General features: G+C 39.2%; 3 protein-coding genes across 8 annotated transcripts in view; 1 reads left to right on the top strand and 2 right to left on the bottom strand.

The window, feature by feature from the left end:
• St13 (ST13 Hsp70 interacting protein) overlaps window positions 1-21,116 on the bottom strand; it is a 52,084-nt gene extending 30,968 nt beyond the window's left edge. Inside the window, exons 1-2 of one of the 2 annotated variants that reach the window (XM_087213851.1) lie at window positions 20,940-21,116; window positions 13,065-13,162 (exon numbers count right to left, since the gene is read on the bottom strand). The gene's annotated coding sequence lies outside the window, so the exon portion shown is untranslated. The remainder of the gene's footprint in view (window positions 1-13,064; window positions 13,163-20,939) is intronic. The other variant, XM_087213852.1, reaches the window with a different exon arrangement.
• The window catches only part of Xpnpep3 (X-prolyl aminopeptidase 3), a 61,195-nt gene that overhangs the window by 2,431 nt on the left and 32,461 nt on the right, over window positions 1-26,303 (top strand). Inside the window, exons 2-3 of one of the 5 annotated variants that reach the window (XM_021258937.2) lie at window positions 10,758-10,824; window positions 11,580-11,696. In XM_021258937.2, the coding sequence (XP_021114596.1) occupies window positions 11,621-11,696 (76 nt within the window). In that variant the 5' untranslated portion in view covers window positions 10,758-10,824; window positions 11,580-11,620. Of the gene's footprint in view, window positions 1-10,757; window positions 10,825-11,579; window positions 11,697-19,502; window positions 19,635-21,972; window positions 22,005-26,303 lie in introns of those variants that run through there. The other 4 variants (XM_087213845.1, XM_087213846.1, XM_004845537.4 and 1 more) reach the window with 4 other exon arrangements.
• Dnajb7 (DnaJ heat shock protein family (Hsp40) member B7) lies at window positions 1,316-11,581 on the bottom strand. The gene is given in 6 exon segments (XM_087213853.1): window positions 1,316-2,022; window positions 2,024-2,111; window positions 2,114-2,310; window positions 2,355-2,442; window positions 2,445-2,616; window positions 2,703-11,581. Coding segments are annotated over 6 exon segments (918 nt in total). The 5' UTR covers window positions 2,985-11,581; the 3' UTR covers window positions 1,316-1,931.

Genomic DNA, 26,303 nt, shown 5'->3' with positions numbered 1-26,303 from the left:
CTCAGTGGTTCCCCCGCCTGCCTTGCAAGCGCAAGGTCCCTAGTTTGATCCCCAGTACCAAAAAAAAAAAAATCAAGTTGGGGGTGGAAACCTAATGGTTGACTCATGGAGGGCCTTGTAGAATATGTTAAGAAACAATGAACTAGGGGCTGGGGATTTAGTTCAGTGGTTTCGCCGCCTGCTGTGCAAGCGCAAGGACCTGAGTTCGATCCCTCATACCAAAGAAAAGAAACAATGAACTTTTTCTTCTAAGCAATGGGAAACCTAATTCTTCAAGTATTGCATAAAATGATTAAAATTGAATTTTTTAGTTCTTTGTTAAAAGTGGAGAAATGGACTAGATGGTTATATAAGTAGCACTTAAAATACCCTAAGCTTCTATAATTTTAATTCCTGAAAACAAATTTTAGATGCTAATTGTGCCCAGACCTTCCCTGTAATAAATTACCTTTCCTACTCACATATATACCCCTTGGAAAATGAATAATACAAAACAAAGGCTCAGACTTTACTATAGCAGTCATTTAAAACTACTAGATATTGGGCCTGGGGATTTAGCTCAGTGGTGCCACTGCCTGCCTCTCAAGCATAGGGCCCTGAGTTTGATCCCTGGTACTCCCCCCCCAAAAAAAATTCCAGATCTGGGGCCAGGGATTTAGCTCAGTGGCACCATGCCTGCCTTGCAAGCACAAGGTCCTGAGTTTGATCCCCGATACCAAAAAAAATCCAGAAAAATAGTAGTTATTATGCCAGGTGTGGTGGGGCTTGCCTGTAATCCCTGCACTTGGGAAGCTGAGGCAGGAGGATCACCATGAGTTTGAGGCCAGCCTGAACTACATAGCAAGACCCTGTCTCAAAAAAACAAAACAAAAGACAGACTGACAGATTGCTTTGACAAATCTTGGTTAATACTGGCTGGAAATAAATTATGGTAAAATAACATTACATAGGGCCGGGGATTTAGCTCGGTGGTTCCGCTGGCTACCTCGCAAGCGCAAGGACCTGAGTTCGATCACCGGTACAAAAAAAAAAAATAGACATTACATAAAATATACTATATTAACCATTTTGAATGTATAGCTTGGTAGTGTTAAGTATATTCACATTGTTGTGAAACATCTCCAGGACATTTTTGTTTTGGAAATCTGAAGCTTCATACCTATTAAGTAACTACCTCCCTCTTCCAGCCTCTAGTAATCACCATTCTACAGTCTCTATGAATTTTTTTTTTCCTAGTACCAGGGATCAAACTCAGGACCTTGCACTTTCGAGGCAAGTGCCATGCCACTAAACTAAAACTCCAGCACTATCTCTATAAATTTGACTACTTTAGATACTTCATTTAATTGAATTATCAAATATCCTGAAGGTTCATCTCTCTCTTGTGTATAGTTTATATCTGGCTTTTTTTTTTTTTTTTGGTACCAAGGATCGAACTTGAGTCCTTGCACTTGCGCAGCAGGTGGCGAAACCAGTGAGCTAAATCCCTGGCCCTATCTGGCTATTTTTAATTTAAAATACTTATATGACGAAGTTATATATCAAATACTTTGCTTTCATTGGTGAGTCATCTGAATAATTTCATAATCTGAATCTGTATATCCTAGTACAATTTTATCCTAATGTATGTGTTTCAAAAGTTTGTAGGGCCGGGGATTTAGCTCAGTGGTTCCGCTGGCTTCCTCGCAAGCGCAAGGACCTGAGTTCGAGCCCCAGTACCAAAAAAAAAAAATTACCAGTTGTTACCACAAACGCATCTTTTTCTGACATTCCTCATCCAAATAACTACTTACCAGATGTCCACAAACCTGCTTAAAATGTTAAAAACAGACTCTTAGTATTAAACAAATGTTATCTGCAAAACTGTGATTAACGAACACAGAGAGTCATGTTCAAATGTTATATGAGCAAAGTATGTCTGAAGAGTCAGTTTAGTGATTCCTTTTGGCTGATTTCTGTACCTCTTTGTGCTTCCTTTTTTTCCTCTTACCATCTTCTTTGAATCCTGCTGAGAAAATAGTGATCCCAGTTACTAGAGACCCAAGGTATAGCTTCCTCATCGTTGTCCATTAAAGTATATTGGAACACGTGCTTGGGGCTGTGGGAATTTGATAAATGTTGAATGATTGTTTTCTCCAGCTGCATTCTTCTGCAAATTCCTCTTTGTCTCCCATGTCATTTACAAAGAGGAATTTCAACTTGATATCATCTTCAGCTTCTGTTTCTTGATCATTCTCAATATTTTTGTTTGAATTGATATTTCTGCCATTAACAATCTCGCCTGAAGTTGTAACGTAAAAGTGGTTTTCAGCACAATGCCTGCCTGGCAAGCATGAGGTCCTGAGTGGTTTCTCAGCCCAGTATCATCAGATGCCACGGAAGACAATGAAGTAATGCCCTCATGCCCCAGTGAACCATAAGACATATATCCTGTATCAGATAAAATGTCTCAAAAACTGAATGTTCACTGGAAGTAGAATAAAAGGATCCTGCACCTCTGCTTGTGTTTCTGTTTCCATACGAGCTTCTTTTTAAAAGATTTTCAAGAGAGTCTTCAAAGAAGTAAAATGAAAATGTGTCCTTTTCACCAGACATTTCTTTAAAAACATCATCTGGCTAAGGCTGGGATTTAGCTCAGCGGCACCTTGCCTGCCTTGCAAGTGCAAGGTTCCTGAGTTCGATCCCTGGTACCAAAAAAAGACATCATCTGGCTTATGGAATATGAAGCCATAATCACATTCATCATCAAAATCACTTCCACCTCCACCACTTAATCTTTCCTTGCCATATTTATCACAGATGTCCTGCTTTTCATCATTTGATAATACCTCATATGCCTCACCTACTTCTTTGAATTTTCTTTCTGCTTCATTTTGTGGATTTTTATCAGGGTACCATTTAAGTGCTACTTTATGATAAGCCTTTTTAATTTCCTCAGGTGAAGCATATCTATGTACTTCTAAAACTTCATAATAATCCACCATGTTTTAGCAGATTATTGGAAGTAGGTGCAGTTTCCAGAGGCTCGGGATCTACCTGTGATGGTAGTGGTGATAGAGGCAGTGACTACAAGTAGGCATATATTTACGCTGAAAGCAGTGTCCCTCACTATCATGGGTCACTGTTGGGAGATGTCAGGAGTCTGATTATGTAGCAAGCAGAGTGGCAGGCTTGTGTTAGAGAGGACTACACTATGGTGTCACTCTGGGTTAGGGGTTGGGACTGGACCTTCCTAAGGGAGCTAGTTCAGTCACATCATACCATCCTGGGACCTCTGCTATTTCCCTGGAGACCTCACAGTGCCTCATAAGCCAATGTAAGATCTGTTGCCAAAGGCCACAGCATTCCCCTTTGTGAAATATGAGATTACTGAGTCTTAATTACTTAGTTCTTCCATGCTTTGTGTTATGGCTTGTGGTAGATGTCCCCCCGCCCCCCCCAAACCCTCACACAGTCGTAGGGGGGACTTTTCCTGGAGGTGGCTGGATCTAGAGGGTGTGGTGCTGGAATTGATTAATGGTGCAATGCTAGGCTCAAGGGCACTAGGATTAAGGGTGTGAGTGCCACCCAGCCTAAATAGTCTGGTTAAGATAAAAGGGGCAGAAAGACACTTAAGATCCCTTGTTGCTTTTGTTACCTTCTGTCCTCCGTGAACTGTTTCTCCTTTGTGAAGCCCCTCTGCTATGTGTCACTCTGCCTTGGAGCCAGTCAACTATGGACTAAAATCTCTACAAACTGTGAGGTAAATAAACCTTTTCCCTTTTAGCTTTGGGTGTCAGGTATTTGTCTCAGCAACAATAGAAAAGAAACTAAAACATTCTGGTTTAAAACATTAGTGAACCATGTGAAAAAGAAAGTATTCAAGCAGTTGAGATATTTCTTTTAGACAGTTCAGTAGAAGATATAAATAGATAATTGAATCACAATGTAATAAAGGCTAAATGTACTGGGGGAGGCACTGGATGCTAATCAGTCTTAGCTTAGACAGACTAGGGCGTCAAGGGTGGCCTGTGGCTTAATGCAAACTTTCTGCAGGCCAGTGTTGAGTCATCTGAAATGATAGCATCTTTGCTCACCTAAAGTTTACTATGAAATGTGTAAAGATTTTGTAAGTTATACATTTGTTTATTCATTATATAATTATTGAATGCCAACTTTGTGCCCGGTACAGTTTTAACCACTGGTGATAACAGTATTAAACAAAAGATGCCGGTTTTCATGGTGCTTATAATAGGATATGAGTAATAAATGAGCAAGCCACGGACAGTGGGACACATGTAATCCCAGCTACTCAAGAGGCTGAGGCAGGAGAATTGCAAGTTGGAGGCCACCCTGGGCAATTTAGGTAAACCCTGTCTCAAAAAATAAGTGTTGGGAGGTATAGCTCAGTGGTAGAGTTACCCCCTAAATTGGATTCCCAGTACAGTAAGTCCTCAGCTTAGGAACCAGTACCATTCCGAGAGAATTGTTCATAAGTCAGATTCATTTGTAAGCTGACAGGAAGTCTTACATAGTACACCTATGAAAACTGGCAACTCAAATGTTTGTAAGTTGGGGCTTACTGTGCCACCGGAAAAGGAAGGGAGAAGGGAAGAAAATAAACAATGTTGACTTTAGAAAGTTTCTGAAGAGATATTAGAGCTGAAACTGAAATGATGAAGAGTCAGCTTCATAAACATTTCTAGTTTGAGGATATTACAAATGAAGGTAGCATTTGTTTCTAATACAGTAAAAACTTGGGGAGGTGCAGGTTTGGTGATCTGATTTACTATGCGTGTGCGCGCGTGTGTGTGTGTGTGTGTGTGTGTGTGTGTGTGTGTGTTGCTGAAGGATCCAGGGACTTGAGGACGCTACTCAAGTGCTGTACAACTGGGGTACACTCTGAGCTCTGTTTTACATCTGTATGGGTCAGTAGCTATTATTGCAGAGAAGCACTGGTATGTGGGAAAGTAGAATTAATGAGCCTAGTTAGCAGTAAATTAGACCAATATTGATTTTCTTTTGTGATGATTTAAATTATAGGCTAGATCTGAATTTAAAAGATTTACATTCTATTTTTGGCTCATTTTATTTTCCTAGACAATTCCCCATATTGTTCTGTTTCTGTTTTTCCTCTATTTGTATCAGCTGTAATTACCATCACATTTATAAACACCTCAGTTAAATGATACTGTAATGAAATATAAAACTGTAGTGGTTCTTCTAGATAGACTTTTCCTGGCTATCTGCCCGGTCTGAATATTTTTTGCTTTGCTTATTTTGTTTTGATATACTTGTTGTCAAGCATTATTATGAAATGTTTGAAACTCAATTAATTTACAGTTTCTCCACTGTGTACTTACATGTGTTTATGTGTGGCATGTGCATGATTATATTTGCCTGCCATTGAAATTCAAATAGTATTGAACATTATTTGAGCACCCTCTAAGTCACTCTATACTATGATTTACATACAGTTCCCTTTTAACCGACACAGCATTCTGGCAAAATAACTACACATTTTGTCCTCCTAAGAAAACTTAGGTTCTGAGAGAATAAATTGCTTAAGTCCACATAGCTTGTTAGAGAAAAACCTGATATTTAAACTTGCATCAGTTTCCAAATTCTGCTGTTTCCACTCTACTGCATTTTTTGGACCAGAACTTAAGAGTTAAGTTCTAGACATCACACAAACATACATTGAGAACCTGTAAGAAGTAGAAACTTGAAAATTCTGCTTCTAAGAAAGTCATAATTTGAGAAAACTAACTTTATTTATTTATTTTGGTACCGGGAATTGAACTCCGGACCTTGAGCTTGCAAGGCAGGTGCAATGCCACTGAGCTAAATCCCCAGCCCTGAGAAAACTAATTTTAGTAGAGTGTAAAAGTGAACACAAAGAATTGCTTCTGTAATTAGCCCCCCCCCGCCACCCTTCACCCTTCTCTGCAGCTGTGCCATTTTTCTGATCCATTCACAATTAAACTTTTCAGAATTGTCTCAGAGTCTGTGCCTTCTCACATCCTTGGCATACTCCCTCCAATCTGGCTTCGATCTATACTCTGCCCTTCCTTCTTTTTAAAACTTTTTATTTCCCCAGTACTGGGGATTGAACCCAGGACCATCTCACTGAGCTACATCCTAAGTCCTTTTTTATTTTTTACTTTGAGACAGGGATTCACTAACTCCCTGAGTTGCCCAGGCTAGGCTTTAATTTGTAATCCTCCTGTCTCATCTCCCAAGTGCTGGGATTACAGGTGTGCATCACAGTGCAAACCCAGCTCAGTTTTGTTTCTTTAACTTCCTAATACCACATTCTTCTCGTTTTCTACCTTTCTCCTGTGCTTCTTACACTAAAATATCCCAACATCAAATTTTACTCAGGCTTCCAAAGTAGTAGCCAGTCCCAGGACTTTAGATGCTTTCTCGGTATCATAGTACCTTAATATATATCTCTAGCCTATCACTTTTCCCACTAAATTTAAGACTTCCCATTTTCCATCTCTCTCTCTCTTTTTTTTTGAGACTGGGTCTCACTATGTAGTTTAGGCTGGCCTTGAACTCACTATGGAGCCCAAGGTGGCTTCCAATTCATAATAAACTTCCTGCCTCAGCCTCCAAAGTGCTGGGATCACCAGCCTCCCATTTCATTTAATGGTGCAACCATTCACCCATTTGTTCAGACCAAAACCTAGGAGTTATTCTTAATTCCTCTTTTTTCCTTACTCCCCACATCCAATCAGAAGCCAAACTTACTGGCTTTTTACATTCAAGGTATGTGTTTCCCAAATTCAGTCAAATAACATGATTCTTGCATCAGCAACAGTAGGTGGGACTGTAAGAGAAGGCTTACTCCATGATGTTTGAGCTGAATTTTTAGAAGTTGTATAATCAAAAAAACAGGCAAAGTCCATTTTAGACCAAGAGAGCTCTATTTTTGAAGGCAAATGCTGTTACACAGAATGATTTACTAGATTACTAGAAACTTTCAAATAGTTAAGTGTGGCTACAATAAATTTTTTTGAGAATTAGACCAGTCTAATGAACAAGGTCTAGGTCATGAAAGGTGATAAGCTAGAGTTTGTCTTTGTTTCGTGTTTGTTTGGGTTTTTTGAGGCAAGGTCTTGCTATGTAGTCAGGGCTGGTCTTGAACTCGCTCTGTAGCCCATGCTGGACTCAAACTTGAGATCTTCTTGTCTCAAACTGCTGAGTGCCTAAGCTAAAGAGTTTGAAGCTTACTCTGAAAAAACTCTGGTGAAGCTTGTAAGCTTATATTGTTAGTGACTTGGCTGACAAAACCTTTAGTGAGCTTGAAGCAAAGGTCTACAGGTCTACCTGTGAGCTGCATCTGCAGCCTGAGAGATCACTTTGAAACTAGTGTAGCCTTAGACGATGAATTGGAGAGGCAAGACCAAAGACAAACCCAAAAGGAGCAGACCAGTTAGGGGACTATTGGCTTATTCCAGGCAAATGAGAAAGGCCTGCACTAGAGAAATGATGTTGAGAAGGAATTGGATATTTTATAAGCATGACTTGACAGACATTGATACTAATTATATGACCTTGGGCAACAGATCTGTTTACTTGAAATTAAATAAATGGCTATCGACTATTTTTAGTCTACTGAGAATAAATTCTATGTCTCATGTTGAGGTATTCATTGCCTTTGAACTTGTCAAATTTGCTCTGCTTGGACTGGTCCAAAGTAAGATTGGGTATGCTAGTACTTTTTCTTCTGAGTATAAAAAAAGAGAATTGGTTATTTTTTTACATTCAGTTTTACTGCTAAAATGGTAGTTAGACAGTGTAGTCCACTGGGTATGGGCCTTAGAAATTATTATTCAAATCTTTGTTTCATCTTAGTAGTTCATTGTAAGCAAGTTAACCCTTCTATGTCTTCTTTCTCATCATTACAAGAAAAGCACTGTAATAGTATCTCCTCAAACAGAATGTACTATTTGTTTGAAGATAGGGGTATCAATAGATTTGGTTTCACGTGGATAAGGTACTGCCTCTTTCAAAGGCTAATGGGGACAATGTATTCTTTGCCTCCTTCAGCTTCCCAGGGGCTGGGTGTGTCCTGGGCTTGTTGGCTGTGATACTTCAGTCTCTCTCTGTGGTCAAGTTGCTTCCTGGTCTTCTGTATTAGACTCTTTCTGTGTTTCAGATTTCCCTCTGACATTCTTTTATAAGGACACTTGTCATTGGATTTAGAACCCATGCATTTAACCCAGGATGACCTTCCATTCTGAAGATTCTTAACTACATCTGCAAAGACTCTCCAAATAATGTAACAGTCACAGGTATTGGGGATTAGGACACACACAGTTTTCGGGGGGCCACCATCCAAGCCATTCTAGCAATAAAATAATTTTGGTGCCCTGAGACAAACCTTTTTTTTTTTGGTACCGGGAATCAAACTCAGGACCTTGTATTTGCCAGGCAGGTGGACGAACCTTTTTTGGCTGGGCATGGTGGCACATGCTTATAATTATAATCCTAGCACTTGGGAGGCTGAGGCAGGAGGATCACTGTGAATTTGAGGTCACCCTGGGCTACATAGTGAGTTCAAGGTGAAGCTGAACTACATAGCATGACCCTGGCTAAAAAAAAAATCTGACTTGGGGCTTTTGCACTGAGCTACATCCCCAGCCTAGATTTGTTGATTGCATCCTTATGATGTCATCTAGCAAGTTTTGTTGTCCTCCAAATTTCTATAAATTGCTGGGCGTGGTGGTGGACCCCTGTAATCCCAGCACTCAGGAGGCTGAGGCAGGAAGATTGCTGTGAGTTCCAGGCCTGCCTGAACTACATAGCGAGACCCCATCTCAAAAAAAAGTGTCCATATTTCTGACTCTGCAATTAAATTTCTATAAATTGTTAATCTCATCTTTTTTAAAATGTGCATACTGGGACTGGGGATTTAGCTCAGTGGTTCCACCGCCTGCCTTGCAAGCTCAAGGTCCTGAGTTCAATCCCAGGTACAAAAAAAATAAATGAAAATAAATAAATAAATAAAATGTGCATACTCTGGGTATATTCTTTAAAATGTATTTTGTAGATTTTCTAAAGATATTCTAGAAAACACCTGTTGAATATTTTGTCCATATTCCCGTTTTTTGTGTGTGTGTGTGTGTGTGTGTGTGTGTGTGTGTGTGTGTATTTTACTGAGGATTGAACCCTACTTGTTGGGTTACTAGGGCCTTCAGACTGAACTACGTCCCCAGCCCATTTTTTTATTTTGAAACAGTCCCACTGAGTTACTGAGTCCCCCAGACTGGACTCAAACTTGCAGTCCTCCTGCCTCAGCCTCGCAGAATTCTAGGTTTACAGACATGTACCACCATGCCTGGCTCATTTTTCACTGTTCTTAATTGTATTTTCATATGCTCTAGAATGCTGTTTTATTTTTTGCCATCTAAAAAACAATAACTTTTCTAAAAGTCCTCCATAAATTTAATCGAGTTACATTCAATACTCCTAACTCCCAAGTACATATGACATTATTTCGTCCTGCGTGTGTCCTACCTACAGAAAGCTTTAGTTTGATCTAGATTTAGCATATACTAGGGCGGGTGATTTAGCTCAGTGGTTTCGCCGCCTGCTGTGCAAGCGCAAGGTCTTGAGTTCGATCCCCGGTACCAAAACAAACAAAAAAAAGATTTAGCATATACTGCCATTGTACTCATTGTCTTCTCCCAAGGAAGTTGTGCAGCACTGATTGTGTGGTTGGGACTAAAGAAAGTCTACTGAGCAACTGAGTGGAAAGATAAGTACAGAGACTGAAGTTAAATAAACTCGAGTTTGAATGTGAGCTTTCCCAGTACTGTGTGACTTTGTACAGATTACAAGGATAATGCCTGCTTCACATAGAGGTTGAAGTCTAATTTCTTACTTTACTATAAAAAGTGTTCAGAAGCCTGACCCTCATCTCCCTAACCTTTCCTCCGTGCAGCAGCCCTGAGATGCAAGGGGAGTGGGCTACTGCTGCACTGATGCGTTATGGTGTCTGTCTTCTCTCGCCCTCCTGCCCAACCTGCTCCACGTGGAGTTCAAGCTCCCTACATACACAGTGCCTTCCGTAACTTCACCTCCCATGCCTTCTGCACTGCTTCTCTCCTTCAGCTCACTAATTACTGCTCAGAACAGGCACCACTCTTCTGCATCTTCCACATGCACTTTGGTGTGCTTCTGTGTGTGCCCCAGAGCGCCACGTTCCTCTCATTGTCATTGCACCCATCTCTTAAACTCCTTGTGTACAGGGGGGCAGGGATTTAGCTCAGTGGTTCCACTGCCTGCATTGCAAGCTCAAGGTCCTGAGTTCAATCCCCAGTACCAAAAAAACCCTTGTGTACAGGGATTGGAGTGGAGCTCGGTGGTACAGTGCTTTCTTGCCTAGCCTATGTAAGGCCCTGAGTGTGATCCCCAGGGCTGAAAAACAAACAAAAACACCCTGTATATGAATTCACCACTACATTTGCCATACAGTATTATTGTGCTCCATTTTCTCTCACCTCCCCTAGACCATTGATGGTGAACCTTTTAGAGCTTTCAGTAACAGCCTGCTGCCACACATGTGCCTTAGGTTTGCCGCCATTGCTTTAAATGGTACATTCCTTGAAGACTGCAGCAAATAGTCTTGTCAGTCTGCTCAATGTGTTTCAGTCATGTGCTCACTATATTTTTGTTGAATTAATGGTAACATTTGTATGCCAACTATGAGTAAGCATTTTTCTTTTCTTTTTTTTTTTTTTTTTTTTTTTTTTTTTTGGTACCAGGGATTGAACTCGGGACCTTGCACTTGCAAGACAGGCGCTGGAAACACTGAGCTAAATCCCCAGCTGAGTAAGCATTTTTCAAAAGTTATTTTATCTGGCTGTAATCTTCCAAGGTTAAATGAGATAGCATGGTTATATTTTCTTACACTTGACATTCTTTTTGGGGGGAGGGGGTATCAGGGATCGAACTTGGGTCCTTGAGCTTGTGCAGCAGGCGTCAAAACCACTGAGCTAAATCCCCGGCCCACACTTGACATTCTTAATAAAATCATAACTTATCTTTTCTGAGTTTTGGGGGCACAGCCTCAGGTTACCTCCAAACTCCTTCTCGAGTCCTGTGTTTTTGTTTGTTCCTTTCCTTCTGTTCTCATAGCTCCTTATTTAGAGTAACAGACTCACGAGATGAGCAAAGAAGTCATCTCATTTCTATTTTCCTACACTCAGCTCAGGCTCTGGCTTGGAGGAAGGGCCATTATGAATATTGGAAGAGAAGAAAGAGAGAGAGAAATTTAACATTTCCTAAGCATTCAGATGGCTGGAAATAGTAACTGTATGGGGCCAGGGAATTTAGCTCAGAGGCACCGTGCCTGGCTTGAAAGCGCAAGGTCCTGAGTTTGATCCCTGGTACAAAGTAAATAAATAAATAAATAATAGTGGGCCAGGGATTTAGCTCAGTGGTTCCACCACCTGCCTCTTAAGTGCAAGGTCCCGAGTTTGATCCCTGGTACCAAAAAAAAAAAAAAAAAAAAAAATAACTGTATGAAAATTATGAGGACTTGCTAGACCCATTATTCCGTTTCATCCTCTTTATTCTTGTTTCAGGATGCATATCATGTTTACAGCGAAGATACTCCCTCCAGCCCATGCTGGAGAGGAGAGTTCCACACCGGTACTTGGGCCAGCCCAGCCCTTTCACACACCCTCATCTCCTCAGACCAGGTAACAACTGTCTTTCCTTTGAAGTGCTTTGTCTAGAACAATGCTATGCATTAGAATGTTTTGCAGTGATGGAAGTGTTTTAGATCTATGCTGTCCTGCAGAGCAGCCGGGAGCCATATGTAACTGTTAATACATTGATAATGTTCCTAGTGTGATTGAGGAACTGGTTTTTATTTTATGTTATTTTAATTAAATTTAAATTTACATAGCTGCATATGGCTACTGGTGTTGAATTGACACCCCGTCTAGAATAACTACTGAAAAATAAGTATTTCAGGATGTTTTTAAAGAAAAGTTCTATTACTTTATAGGTGATAGTTTCTGGAACTGTATTCTCAGAGCTCACTTTATTTATTTTTGTTTTTTTGTTTTTTGGGTACCGGAAATTGAACTTGGGACCTTGAGCTTGCAAGGCAGGCGGTGGAACCACTGAGCTAAATCCCCAGCCCTGGAACTGTATTCTAACTATTGATTATGAACCACTGTGTTAGAAGACATTTTAGAAAACATCATCATTATTATTATTATTTTTGAAAACATTATTTTCTTGAAAGTGTTAAATGTTCATTTTAGCCAGGCATGGTGGTGCACACCTGTAATCCCAGCACTTAGGAGGCTGAGGCAAGAGGATTGCCAGGAATTCAAGGCTAGTTTGGGCTACATAATGAGTTCAAGGCCAGTCCGAACTACATAGCAAGACCTGTCTCAAAAAAACTAAAGGTTCATTTCGGGCCAGGGATTTAGCTCAGTAGTTCTGCTGTCTGCCTGGTAAGCACAAGGACCCGAGTTCAGTCCCCCGTACCAAAAAAAAAAAAAAAACCTCTAAGGGCTGGGGATTTAGCTCAGTGCCATCTCTCCTGCCTTGCAAGCACAAGGTCCTGAGTTCGATCCCTGGTACAAAAAAAAAAAAAGGTTCATTTCTGAATTTTGTTTAAGAAAAATATTTCTATATAGAGTAAGCAAGATTTCCAGATCTGTTTGTCATCACTTTGGTGGCCAATATCAGTTGATAAAGGTGATTCTAAAAGTTTATTTCATTAATTTTTTTCTGCTATAGGATCCCAGGGTTGCTGCTAAAAGATGTGGCTTTACTTTTGCTCAAATTAAGACCTAAAGGTGTTTTTGTTTTGTTTTTTAAAAAGATACTTAGGAGATGAACAATGGGGAATGAATATCATCCCAAAGAAGTAGATTAGGGTAAAACCTAATGGTTTGTACAGAAAGAAGTCAACTTTTCAGGGAAAGTTGATTGTTCCTTCTGCCACAAGAAGATAAATCTGTTATTTACTTTATAGGCATACTATTAACAATGTAAATTGCCTTTAGAAATATGTTACTCTTTCACTGTCTCCACTCAGTGAGTGATACCAGTATGTGTCTCAGTGAGGGCTTCCTGTTGCTGATTCTTCATCAGGCTAGTATTCCTGCTGGGAAGTCAGCTGAGAGTCAGAAAATGCAGTTCACCCCTGAAACACATAAGAAATCAGAGTTTTTCAAAGCTATAAGGTAAGCTGTTAAGCAGCCCAGTTGGTATTGATTTAAGTATTTCTCTACCCTAAGAATCTACCAGTAGTCTCTATTAAAGAAAGAAAAAGCAGGGCCAGGGATTTAGCTCAGTGGTTCCACCGCCTGCTTTGCAGGCGAAAGGTCCCAAGTTTGTTCCCTGGTACTCAAAAAAAAGAAAAGTAGCCTGCCTGAAAAGCGCAAGGTCCCGAGTTTGATCCGTGGTACCAAAAAAAAAAAAAAAAAAGAAAAGAAAAGTAGAACTGATACCAAGTTTTATCAGCTTTGAAAATTGATTTCTTGTAGTGAGATAATTTTATATGGTGAGCTGCATTTTCTAAGCCTTGAACCTCCTAATCATATTGTCAAAATAATGCACTCTGCATCTAAACTGCTTTATTGATTACATTATGTGCATGTTGACTATATATTTTAAGGAATATAGGGCCAGGGATTGAGCTCAGTGGTTCCACCGCCTGCCCCACAAGTGCGAGGTCCCAAGTTCAATCCCTGGTACAAAAAAAAAAAAAAGAATATAGATAGTCAGGTGTGGTGGGGCAGGAACTTGAGGAGGATCACAAAATCCTGTCTCAAAAAATTTTTAAAAGGCTGGGGGGCCGGGGATTTAGCTCAGTGGTTCTGCCGCCTGCCTTGCAAGCCGAAGGACCCGAGTTCGATCCCCGGTACCAAAAAAAAAAATTAAAAATTAAAAAACAAAATAAAAGGCTGGGGATGTAGCCCTGGGTTCAACCCCCAGTACCACACACACGAAAAAAAAGCAGATAAATATACACACACATGCATTTTCATATGTGTATATATATGGTATTGGGACAATGCTGTCCCAATTTCACTCTCTTGGATATAGGATTTCAGACATTGGAATAAGTAAGAAAACATAGAAGTAGATGGAGTTTTAAAACAGAATATCAGTGTTTTAAACCTTAAAGAAAACTATCAAGTGTACCATTAGGTATATGAGTTTTGCAGACAAAAAGTTTCCAAAATGGTCATTTGTTTTTCTCCGTCTACAGATGGAGATGTGGCAGTATGAAAATGATTGTGAGATAGAGAATGGAGAACGTACATTTTTTTAAAAATTAAAAGGCGGGCTGGGGATTTAGCTCAGTGGTTCCAGTGCCTGCCTCGCAAGCTCAAGGTCCCAAGTTCGATCCCCGGTACCAAAAAAAAAAAAAAATTAAAAGGCATATAATACATATCTTAAAAATCTTGTATTACTGAAGTCAGTTTGTTACTTTGTAGTATAAAATTATTTCATCTATTACTTGGTTTACTTCAAAAGTAAAGGTTGTGCCAGGTATGTCAGTTGCTTGACTTTAATCCTAGCACTCAGAAGACTGAGGCAGGAGGATCGCCTCAAGTTAGAAGCCAGCTTGGGGTACATGGTGAGTTCAAGGAGACCCTGTCTCAAAAGGCCGAAAGGGAAAAAAAGGTTTCATATTGACAGTTATTTTCCAAATTCTTAATACTTTGGAAAATATCTTAATCCTTTTCCTAATAATTACACAAATTCTACATATATTACAGAAAAATTAAGCCAGGCATGGAGTCGCACGCCTGTGAGCCCAGTACTCAGGAAGCTGAGGCAGGAGGATTGCTGTGAATTTGAGGCCAGCCTGGGCTACAGAGTGAGGCCTGCCTCACCAAAACAAAAAAAGGCCCAGGGATGTAGCGCTCAGTGGTGCCGTACTGGCCTTGTAAGTGCAAGGTCCTGAGTTCAATCCCAAGAGAAAGACAGAGAGGGAGAGAAGGAGGGAGGGAGGGGAGAGGAGAGAATATTAGTAAACATATTTTTTTTAAATTACTCGTAACTTCACTCAGAAAAGCCAGTATTGAAATTTTAGTATATATATCTTTATAGACTTATTTTTTATTTAGGGATGTAAGGGGGTGTAAACATGGCTGTACACTCTTTGTATAATGTTGAATTTTTGAATTCTTGAATGTGAAATTCCTGAGTCAGCTCCTCGTGTAGAAGCTGTTTCCTCTAGACTTTTTTTAGTCATGCCTACCCTAGTTTCCTGAAGCAAGAACAGCTTAAAAATCATGAACAGAATGGTGTGGCAGATAAAGGAATTCCATTCTAGCCATGCTGCTCCTTCTATAGCTGGAACTCGAGTCACACCAGTTCCTCCAGATTCCCATAGTGATATTCTTGTTTGGTTTTATTTTTGGCAACAGAACCTCACTATGTAGTCCATCCTGGCCTTGAACTCATGGCAATCCTCTTGCCTCAGCCTGCCAAGTGCTGTGATTGTACTACCTAGGCCTGCACTACCACACCCAGCCCATAGTGATTTTTCAAAACTTGTCATTTCCTTATAGAAATCTGAGTACCACAGACCATTTCTACTTTTTATGACTATGCAATCCCAATAGTACAGAGACAGAAAATGTCAGTCAGCCTCCTAGATCATCACTCCTCCTACTTGTCATCTGCACCATACCAAAAAATGATGCCATGAGTGGCATTCTGAAATAGATATTATGAATCATGATTCTCCTCTTTATAATATCTGTATGTAAAGGACACTTTTGTGGTTCTCTAACATTGCCACAGGAATAATGTCATCATTAGCAGAGCAGCAAGTCGTTTAGCCCAGAGAAACATGGATACTTTTCAGGGAATGAATTGAGAAGAAATGGTGAGTTGGGCCAGGGATTTAGCTCAGTGGTATCGCCACCTGCTGCGAAGCACAAGGACCTGAGTTCGATCCCCAATACCCAAAAAAAAAAAAAGACAGAAATGGTGAGTTGCCTATTGAAGATTATTTCCAAAACCTACATATGTGTGTGTGTGTGTGTATATATATATATATATATATATATATATATATATATAAACCCCTACATATATATCATTTTTATATTACTAAGCAAAATTAATTTTGGAATTTGTGATACAGTTTGGAACACTAGTTTTTTTTTTAGTAGCTTTATTATCAAACACACATACAAAAAATTAAAACCAAAGATGAACAATGCAAGGGGAGAAAAACTACAATAATATTCAAATACAGTAGAACTCAACCAAAACAAAACTGAAAAGCACTTAAACATTTTTCCATATAACTTAAAAAAGCATCTCAAGCACCAGCAAGACACCAGAGGATGTGGTTTGTTTCAGAAAGTTCCCCAAAACCAACACTGAACAAATAATGATCTGGAAAAAAAACTCCAGTTAGTTAGCAGACTCCACATAAGCCAAACTTCTCCCTGATTTAAATTTCGATACAGTCATATGACACACGATGGAAACACAGTCCAAGAAATATGTTATTAGGCCATTTCATCCGTGTGGATCCTTAATTACACTTTCAGTTTCTCACACTGGAGAAACTATTTGGTATTTACACACGTGTGTCCTATTTATTTCACTTAAGAGTATGGCCTCAATAGGCATCCATTTAGCTATAAATGTCTCTAGTTTCTCGTTCTTTATGGCTGAGTAGTACTCCATTTTATAAAAAAACCCACATCTTTATCCAGTTTCCAGTTGATGGGCACTTGGGTTGTTTCCAAGCTTTAGCTATTACAGACTGTGTTGCTTATAAACGTGGGTGCACATATATCGCTGTGGTATGATTCTTTTGATTCTTTTGAGAAGATACCCAGCAGGGGGATAGCTGGGTCGAATGGGACCTCTAAGCCTAGTTTTTTGAGGTATCTCCCTACTGATTTCCACAGTGGTTGCACCAATCTCCAGTCCCACCAACAATGGAGAAGGGTTCCTTTCTCCCCACACCCCCGCCAGCATTTGTTATTAGATGATTTCTTTTTTTTGTTTTATTTTGGTACCGGGGATCGAACTCAGGACCTCACACTTGCCAGGCAGGCACTAGAACCACTGAGCTAAATCCCTGGCCCTAGATGAATTCTTAATAGCAGCCATTCTTTCTGGTGTGAGGTGGAATCTCAGTGTTGTTTTCATTTGCATCTCTCGAATAACCAGTGATGTTGACCATTTTTTTGTATATTTATTTGCTGCTTTTACTTCTTTGTCTGAGAAATGTCTGTTCATTTCAGATGCCCATTTTTGAATTGGGTCTTTGAATTTGGGGGGTCTGATTTTTTTCAGTTCTTTATATATTCTAGATAGTAGTCCTTTGTCTAAGGTACAGTTGCTGAAAATTTTTTCCCACATTGTAGGCTGTCTCTTAGCTCTGTTGGTGGTTTCTCTTGGAACACTAGTTGTAAGAAAGGGCAGGCCGTGTTTATAGTGGCACAGTTTGTAATAGCTAAAGCTTGGAAACAGCCCAAGTGCCCATCAACTGGAAACTGGATAAAGAAGATGTGGTTATTTTTATAAAATGGAGTACTAGGGGCTGGGAATTTAAGCTCAGTGGTTCCACTGCCTGCCTCACAAGCACAAGGTCCTGAGTTCAATCCCCGGTACCAAAAAAATGGCATACTATTCAGCCATAAAGAACAAGAAACTAGAGACATTTATAGCTAAATGGATGCACATTGAGGCCATACTTTTAAGTGAAATAAATAGGACACACATGTGTAAATACCAAATTGTTTCTCTGGTGTGAGAAACCAAAAGTGTAAATAAGGATCAAAATGTATAATTGATAATGTGAAATAGGAAGAAAAGGTCTAAAGGGGTAGGGGAAGTGGGAGGAGTAGGGGAGAGGAAAGAAGGGAAAGGAAAAAATATGAGAAAAGGAAAACAGTGGAAACAAAGTCTTTGTAAAGAGGGAGGGGTGGAAGGGTTGAAGGGAGGTCAGGGGAATGGGGAAAAAATAAGAACCAAGATATATCATTGAAAGGTACAAGTTCCCAGAGATGAATGTAACTGTACTGTATACATAAAGTGTATCAATCAACTTAATAAAAAAAGAAAAAAGGAAAGGGCAGGCCGGGCATGCTGGTGCACACCTGTAATCCTAGCACTTGGGAGGTTGAAGGCAGGAGAGTCGCCAAGAGTTTGAGGCCAGCCTAGGCTACATAGTTCAAGACCAGCCAGAACTACATAGTGAAACCCTGTCTCAAAAAAATCTGAAAGTTGAAGACATTATTTTGGTGGTGGTCAGATTTTTATACTGTTTAAAACATTAAGATTTATTTAAATATTTTTAAATGACAGATTGAGCTGGGGATTTGGCTCAGTGGTTCTGGTGCCTGCCTCGCAAGCGTGGGGTCCCGAATTCGATCCCCAGTACCAAAAAAAAGAAAACCCTAAAGAAAAAAATGACAGATTGAAAGTGATTTGAATCTCCTAGACCGCTGGATGAGCTTAGTCAAAGGAACTGTGTGCACTAGGTCCTGACAGATCTGCTGCATTGGAATTTCAAGAATAGGAAACATACAGTTTGTTTTAAAATCTCACTGTTTTCCCTTGTACACCACTGGCCTAATGGGTACTTTCAGAACACTTTTTTATAGATCACACTTGATGGGTGGAGTAATGGACTAATAAAAGTTTTGTATCCCATAGATTTTTTTTTTTAAGTTCAAGGTGTACTTTTGCATTAATATTTCACCACAAAATCCACTTGTTTTTTTAAATACATATTTTCTTTTCTCATCCCTGGTATACTTACATATTTTAAAAGCAGTATATATCTGTATTGATTATATTTTTATCTCAAGTTGAACTTTAATGCAGAACAAAAATTACATAGTCTTTAAATACATATGTATAAGTTTATAGATGAATAAACCTATGCTTTTCATCTATAAAGCTGTGTTGGCTACCTGCGTCTTCACACTGAGTTACATTACACACACACACACACACACACACACACACACACACACACACACCATCAAACTCAGCACCTTGCACTTGTGAGGCAGGTGCCAGCCCACTGAGCTAAATCCCCGGCCCCTCCTAGCCCTTTTTTAATGTTTTATTTTGGACAGAGTTTCTCAAAGTTGCCCAGGCTGGCCTGGAACTTCCAGTGATCTTCCTGCCTCAGTCCTCTAAGGGCTAGGATAACAGCCGTGTGCCACCACACCCAACTTGAAGTAAAGATTAAGATTCACCTCCAGATATAAATCAGGAACCTTCTAAAGAACCAAATCAGGGCTGGGGATTTAGCTCAGTGGTTCCACCACCTGCTGCATAACCACAAGGACCCGAGTTTGATCCCTGGTACAAAAAAAAAGAACCAAATCACAATTAAAACCACCTAATAGTCACTTGAGACTCAATTCCTGTTGTATGAGAAAGCCAGATTTTCCAGGGCAGATAATTACTTTCAAATGAATTGTAGTTGTCCATGTAATTTCATGTAATTTTCTTTTTTTTTTTTTTTTTTTTTTTTGGTACAGGGGATTGAACTCCAGACGTTGTGCTTGCAAGGCAGGCGATGGCACCATGTCCATGTAAATTTTACTCTTAAAATCTTACCTGGTTTTGGATTGTCAGAATGACAAACTAGCAAGTATAAATTCTTTGCTTTGGTAATTACGGCTAATACTTATGTTGTGCATACTGTTCTAAGTGTTCCAATTAGCTTATTTAATCCAGACATCTTTGTGAAGTGAGTACTGTTATCACCTCCATTTTACAGATGACAAAACAACACACAGAGAAGTTTGGTAGCTCGAGTTTGACTCAGAATCTGCACTCCTTTTTTTGGGTTTTTTGTTTTGTTCTGTTTTGTGATACCAGGGATTGAACTCAAGACCTTGCATTTGTGAGGCAGGCACAGTGCCACTCAGCTAAATCCCCAGCCCCTGCACTCCTTTTTTTGATGGAGGTAGAGATTGAACCCAGGGCTTCAGACATGCTAGGCAAGCACTCTTAATACTGAGCTACATACACTCTCAGACCCAGGGTCTATGCTGTTAACCACAGAACGGTGTGTAATACCTTTGCCAATGAATACTAACATGGGAATTTTTAGTTTCTTATTCCCACTTCACCCTCAGTACCAGGGATGGAACCCAGGGCCTTTGCACTGAGATATATCCCCAGCCCTTTGTATTTTTTTATTTTGGTGTAGAGTCTGGCTGAGTTGCCTAGGCTGGCCTCAAACTTGCCATCTTCCTGCCTCAGCCTCCTGAATAGCTGAGATTGTAGCCCTGGGCCACCAAGCCCAGTTTGTTATATTTTTGGTAAGAAAGCCAGCTGAGAGAAGCCTCGTATAAAAGTTATTTCATGTTTAGAGTTGTATATATTTTCCTAATAAGGTAAAGTTTACTGTAGTAAATTGCACAGATCTTAAATACACAATTCTGTGAGTTTTGACAAAGGTATACAACAGTATAATCTTTTTTTTTTTTTTTTGGTACCAGGGATTGAACTCGGGTCCTTGCGCTTGCAAGGCAGGTGGTAGAACCACAGAGCTAAATCCCCAGCCCTACAACAGTATAATCTGAAGCTTAGTCAAGATACAGAACATTTCCATCATCCAAAAAAATTCCTTCATGTCCCCTTTTGAGATCATTTTGCCTATTCTTGATATCCTGTAAGTGAATCATGCAGACTCATGCAGTATATGCACTTTCTGTCTGCCTTGTCTTCCTCAATGTATACAAATTAAATCTGTTTTGAGTATTTATTATTGGGTCAATTCCTTTTTTTCAGGGGGTCTGTGTTTTACATTAGGAAGGAAATACTTTTTCTCACTATTCTCTGGCTACATAGTAATAAATGAACTTATGAACTACACGTATTGTAAAAACTAATATTAATTCTTTTCAGAATCAGACCACAGTAAAATCCTAATCCAGTTAATTTCAAGAAATGAATAAAATACATACCAAAACTAAGAAAAATCTGCATCTTTCCATCCATTTTTAGTTTTGAATTTCCTCTCTGGATTTTCTGCTTGGCTGACAAAATATGAAGAGCATTCTTCTTGCTGTCTTGAGGCCCAACCCTAAGTGTCCTGACAGAGCTTTCCTTCTTGGCTTCACTATCTCACTATTGACTGTGAGGCATTGCTATCTACAGCATACAGCTTATGACATTGTAGCTTTTGATTGGTGAAATAGGCTTGTTAGAATAATCCCTCCATCCTTGATTGGGCAAGATAAAGTAGTGACAGAATGTTCCTTCAGATCCTGTTTTATCAGAAGAAATTAAGACCAGCCTGACTAATAGTTAGTTCTGTGATCAAAGGCCACTGCAACTGCCAAGTTTACTTCAAGAGTTGAAAGTTTATTGCTTTAGCACATTTTTTTTTCCTTCCTTCAAATGAAAAGAAAAGGTGGCTTTTTTCTGGAGAGTTTTTTTGTTGTCATGTAGAGTTCTTTATTACTTTGATATTTTGGACATTTGGAAGCATTTAGTTAAAGATCAATCCAAAAGGTTGATAATTAGTAGGCTTTGGAAAATAAACTAGTGTTTTAAATATTTCTTTCTTTTTTTTTTTGGTACCACGGATCAAACTTGGGACCTTGCACTTTTGAGGCAGGCGGGGGAACCACTGATCTAAATCCCCAGCCCTTAAATATTTCTTGTAAAGTTATTTGTATGAAATTGGATTTGGAAAAGAGAAGAATGCTTTAAAGGGTGTCAAAAATTGTTTCCCAATTCTCCTTTGATTTCCAAATAATTATATCTTTTTTTCAGAGGTTACTTCTTGGCATATTCTAATTTATACTGTGTTTTTTGTTTGTTTTTTTCTTTGGTACCAGGGATCGAACTCAGGACCTTGTGCTTGTGAGGCAGGTGTGGTGCCACTGAGCTAAATCCCCGGCCCTATACTGTGTTATTAATGAAAGTGAGAGATATTTCGAAGTTATTATAATTGTGAATTTTCTTCTCATCTGAATTTTTTTTTCTTTTTAGTGCTGAGTGTTGAACCCAGAGCCTCACACATGGTAAATAACCCTGTGGTCTACCACTGAACTATATACCCCTGGCCCTGAAACTTCTTTTTAAAAGAATCACAAAATGAATTGATTTTTTTATTTCATAATCTATAATTCTGAAATGACAGAAAGCAAATTTTAGGAAAGGGAGAAAGTGAAAAGACAAAATAGGAAATGTCAGATATCTCACCAATTACAATTGGCCTCTGCTTTGATTTAAAAAAACTTATCTGGGCTGGGGATGGAGTTCAGTGGGAACAACAACAACAGAGTTTTTATTGCTTGGATACATTAGGAAATTTCCAGTGTTGGGTAACAGTGGATGACTTAACAGGAATAGTTACCAGAGAGAGTTAAAGCCGTTCTTCAGCTCTGGTACAAAGTGCAGTGTTCTTTCTGCCCAAGAGTCCTAGGGAACTCTGAGCCCACTCTCTCAGAAGGAAAAAAGAATGTGATGTAAGCTCTTTTCCAGCTCACTTTGTTGCCTTGCCTGATTCAGACTGGCCTATAAGGCCCTCAGTTGTCCATCTCTTATTTCTTTCCAACTTCACCAATAAAAGTGTAAAAAAAAAATCTATTTTACATGTCTAAAAGTTCAGTAAAAATTAATGTTTTATTAATGGAAATCAAACTACAGAAGTTGCTGCTTTATATGGGTGAAATAACGAGACAGTTCCAAGGTAATCATAAACAACTGATTTACATGTGCTAAGCATGTTTACTAAGAAAATTCAAAACTCTTTCTCCTGTGTAACTCAGTGGTGCCACGCCTGCCTGGCAAATGCAAGGTCCTGAGTTCAATCCCTGGTACAGGAAAAAAAACAAAAGTCTTTCTTCTAGCAGTTTCTTTTCTGGCACTATTCTGCAGAAAAAAGTACTAATACATCCAGCATAAAATTACAAAGGTACCAGCACAAAGATATTTATTGTGGCAGCAAAAGGCAAAAGGCAATATAAATGCCCATCACAATGGAAATTGCTCAATAAGTTGTATATCCAACCCAATAAATGTTGTGAAGACATCGCACAGAATGAATTGAAGCTATACCAGATAACTCAGGGATTTCCTTTGGTATTGTTATGTGAGAAAACCAAGATACAGAATACAGTGTATGGTATCTCATTTTTTAAAACAGTAACAATCAAGAAAAACCCACATGCGTATGTATGTATGATTATATGAGTGTTGAGAAAAATCGGGAAGGATACATACTAGATTACAAATATGGACAGATTCTGATGTATATAGTGGAGGGAAGGAGAGTGAGGAGCCAAACAGTGAAGGTAAGGGGGAAATATTTAGTGAAGGAATTCAGTATATGATTATATACAACTAGTGTGTGTGTGTGTGTGTGTGTGTACATAGTTACTTTTTAAAAACTAATTCAAACAGATATGATCAGGGCTAAGCAAGGGAGGCTTTTGAATGAGAAGGGACTAAAAATAAACATGTATTAACCCAAGATCTTGGAGTGGGATTAGTAGGAGGGAGAAGAAATTTTGGAAAGGGAACACATTTTAAGGAAGATAACCAGAGAAGGAAAGAATGGGATTGGACTTGTCTATGAGATAAGGACTTAATTGCAGAATAATTGGGGGGATAGTAAGAAAAATAGTTGTCCAAGTCACTGAAGACCATATATTGTGTAATTTCTTTATATGAAATCTCTATAAGATATAAATTTATAAAGAAAAAAATTGATCCATGGTTGCCGGGACAAAAGGGATTGGGAGAAAATGGGAAGTGGCTTATGGGTTGAGGAAATGTTCTAAAATTGGCAATGTGGTTACTGAGGTTGATTTCTATACTTCAAATGGGGAAATTGTAAGAAACATGAAGTATTTCAGTAAAGCTATTAAAAGAGAAAAAAGTCACCCAGATGGATTGGAGTTATGTGGTAGAGAACATTGTACATGAAGCCTAAGAGTGAATTTGATCTAATGGACAACAAGAAACTATTTCTGGTTATGAATATAGAATGGACTTTTTGTGGATTCACTTTTTTAACCTCTTTGTTTTCTCTTTAGTATTTTAATTATAAAAGTATATGTTTATTGAAGCAAAATTCCAGTGTTATAAAAATATTAAGTAGGAAATTTCAGTCTTCTCTAATCTCACTCCCAGTAGATCACCCTATAAAAAGTGATTCTTTTTAAAAAATTTTTCTATTTTTTTTTTTTTTTTTTTTTTTTTTTTGGTACTGGGGCTTGAACTCTGGTCCTTCCGCTTTTCTGTATCTTTTTTGTGATCTGTAATGTTTTCATTCAGCCCAGTTTCACAGTTATCTTGACATATTTGTATGTGGAAACTGGCTACCACAGGGAGAAATATAGTAGCATGATAGAATCTATCACAAAGTTTAAATGAGTAAGTTTAAATATGTAAGTAATTAGAAAGGTTAGTACTTTACACATAATAAGCATTCAATAAGCAAGCATTAGATGCTATTTCACTAATCCTACTGCCAAGTAAAGGCTGAGGGATTACAGCTTTGGTAAGTGATTGTATTCATGGTTCTTTTGCACTGGAACCTAATGTAAAAGCAGGCAAATTTTCCATTTCATAAGGAAAGCATTCACCCAACCATCACTGTGCCAATAGCCAGGTACTAATAGTAACAACAAATGGCAGCCAGGGAGACAGGAGAATCACAAGTTCAAGCCCATCCTGGGCAACTTGGTGACTTAGCAAGACCCTAATCTCAAAATTTAAAAGATAGCTAGGCGTGCTGACACACGCTGGTGATCCCAGCACTCAGGAGGAATGCCACAAGTTCAAGGCTAACCTGGATTACATACTGAGTTCAAGACCATCCTGAACTAAATAGTGAGACCCTGTCTCAGAAATAAATGAAAGTTTAAAATTTTTTAAATGGCTGGAGATGTAGCTGAGTGCAAAGGCCCTAGGTTTAATCTCAATACCAGAGAGACGGAGAGAAAGAGAGATCACACACACTTATAATTCCAGCTACCCAGGAAGCTGAGGCAGGAGGATCTCAAGATCCAGACCAGCCTCAACAATTTAACAAGATACCCTATCTCTCAAAATTTTAAACAGGGAGGCTGGCGAGGGCTGGAAATACAGCTCTGTGATAGACTACTTGCCTAGCATGTGGAAGAACCTGTATTTGATCCCTTTACCGCCTTAAAAAGAAAAAGGGAACAAACAGCCCTTTATAACATAGGTTCATTTTGGTTTTTGGTTTTGCGGGGGGGGGTCTTTTGGTTTTGGGGGTTTTTTTTGTACCAGGGATAGAACTCATGTCCTTGCGCTTGCGCAGCAGGTGGCGAAACCACTGAGCTAAATCCCCAGCCCTTGTGTTTATTTTTTTGAGACAGGGTTTCACTATCTAGTTCAGGCTTGCCTTGCACTCACTATATAGCCCAGGCTGGCCTGGAACTTTTACAGCATTCCTCCTGCCTTAGTTTCCCAAGTGCTGGGATTACAAGTGTGTGCCACCATGCCCAGTTATAACATTGGTTCTTAATAAGGATCTGCACTTGCTGGGAGTGCTTAAGGGTATCTGAGACTTTTGAAGTTTCATATCAAAAGTTTATAAGTGCCTACATGCAGTTTAGTAAACAGAATGATTCCATAGCTTGCGTAAGATCCCTAGGGAATGTTCAGGGTTTTGTTTTGTTCTAAGGAGGAGAGGTTTAGTTTGACTCACAGGAGGTGTTCAGTTCTATGCTTTATCAGATTTGATTCTCCAGACAGCCCCAAGAAGTGAATAATAGGGCTTAATAGGGCCGGGATTTAGCTCAGTGGTTCCGGCACCTGCCTCGCAAGCGCAAGGTCCTGAGTTCAATCCCTGGTTCCAAAAGAAAAAAGAAAAAAAGAAATGAATAATATTATCAGGGTTTTGGGCCGATACCAAGCTGGCCTTCAGGGAGCTCATGTGTATGCCCAGCTCACTGTAAATCGTAGATAAAGAGTGAAAAGTCTTATTCAAGAGATGATATTATGTCTTGGGAATTCAGAAGGGGAATTTATTCTGGGTCTTAAAATTGAGAGAAAGATTTTTGTCATTAATTTGTTATGTTCAAAGCTGTAAGTCATGTAACAAGTACTTATGAAGTGCCCACCATATTTCAGTAATTTCTCAAGGCCCTGAACAGACAAAATCTATGTCTTTCTGAAACTTGGATTCTTTCAAGAAAATCCTGCACAGATAGGTGATCTTCCTACCCAACATAGAGATCGAAGCCTCAGGACAACTGCGACTGTGTAGCCTAACAAATGCCTTGCACACTGTAATGTTCAATGAATATTGGACTGGATGAGTAAAAGGAAGAACTAGACATCTG

Source organism: Heterocephalus glaber, unplaced genomic scaffold (assembly GCF_053883595.1).
Source record: "Heterocephalus glaber isolate CG9 unplaced genomic scaffold, H.glaber_assembly_v1.0 deba00001444, whole genome shotgun sequence".
NCBI classification, from domain to species: domain Eukaryota; kingdom Metazoa; phylum Chordata; class Mammalia; order Rodentia; family Bathyergidae; genus Heterocephalus; species Heterocephalus glaber.
This window is presented reverse-complemented; position numbering and strand designations above follow the sequence as displayed.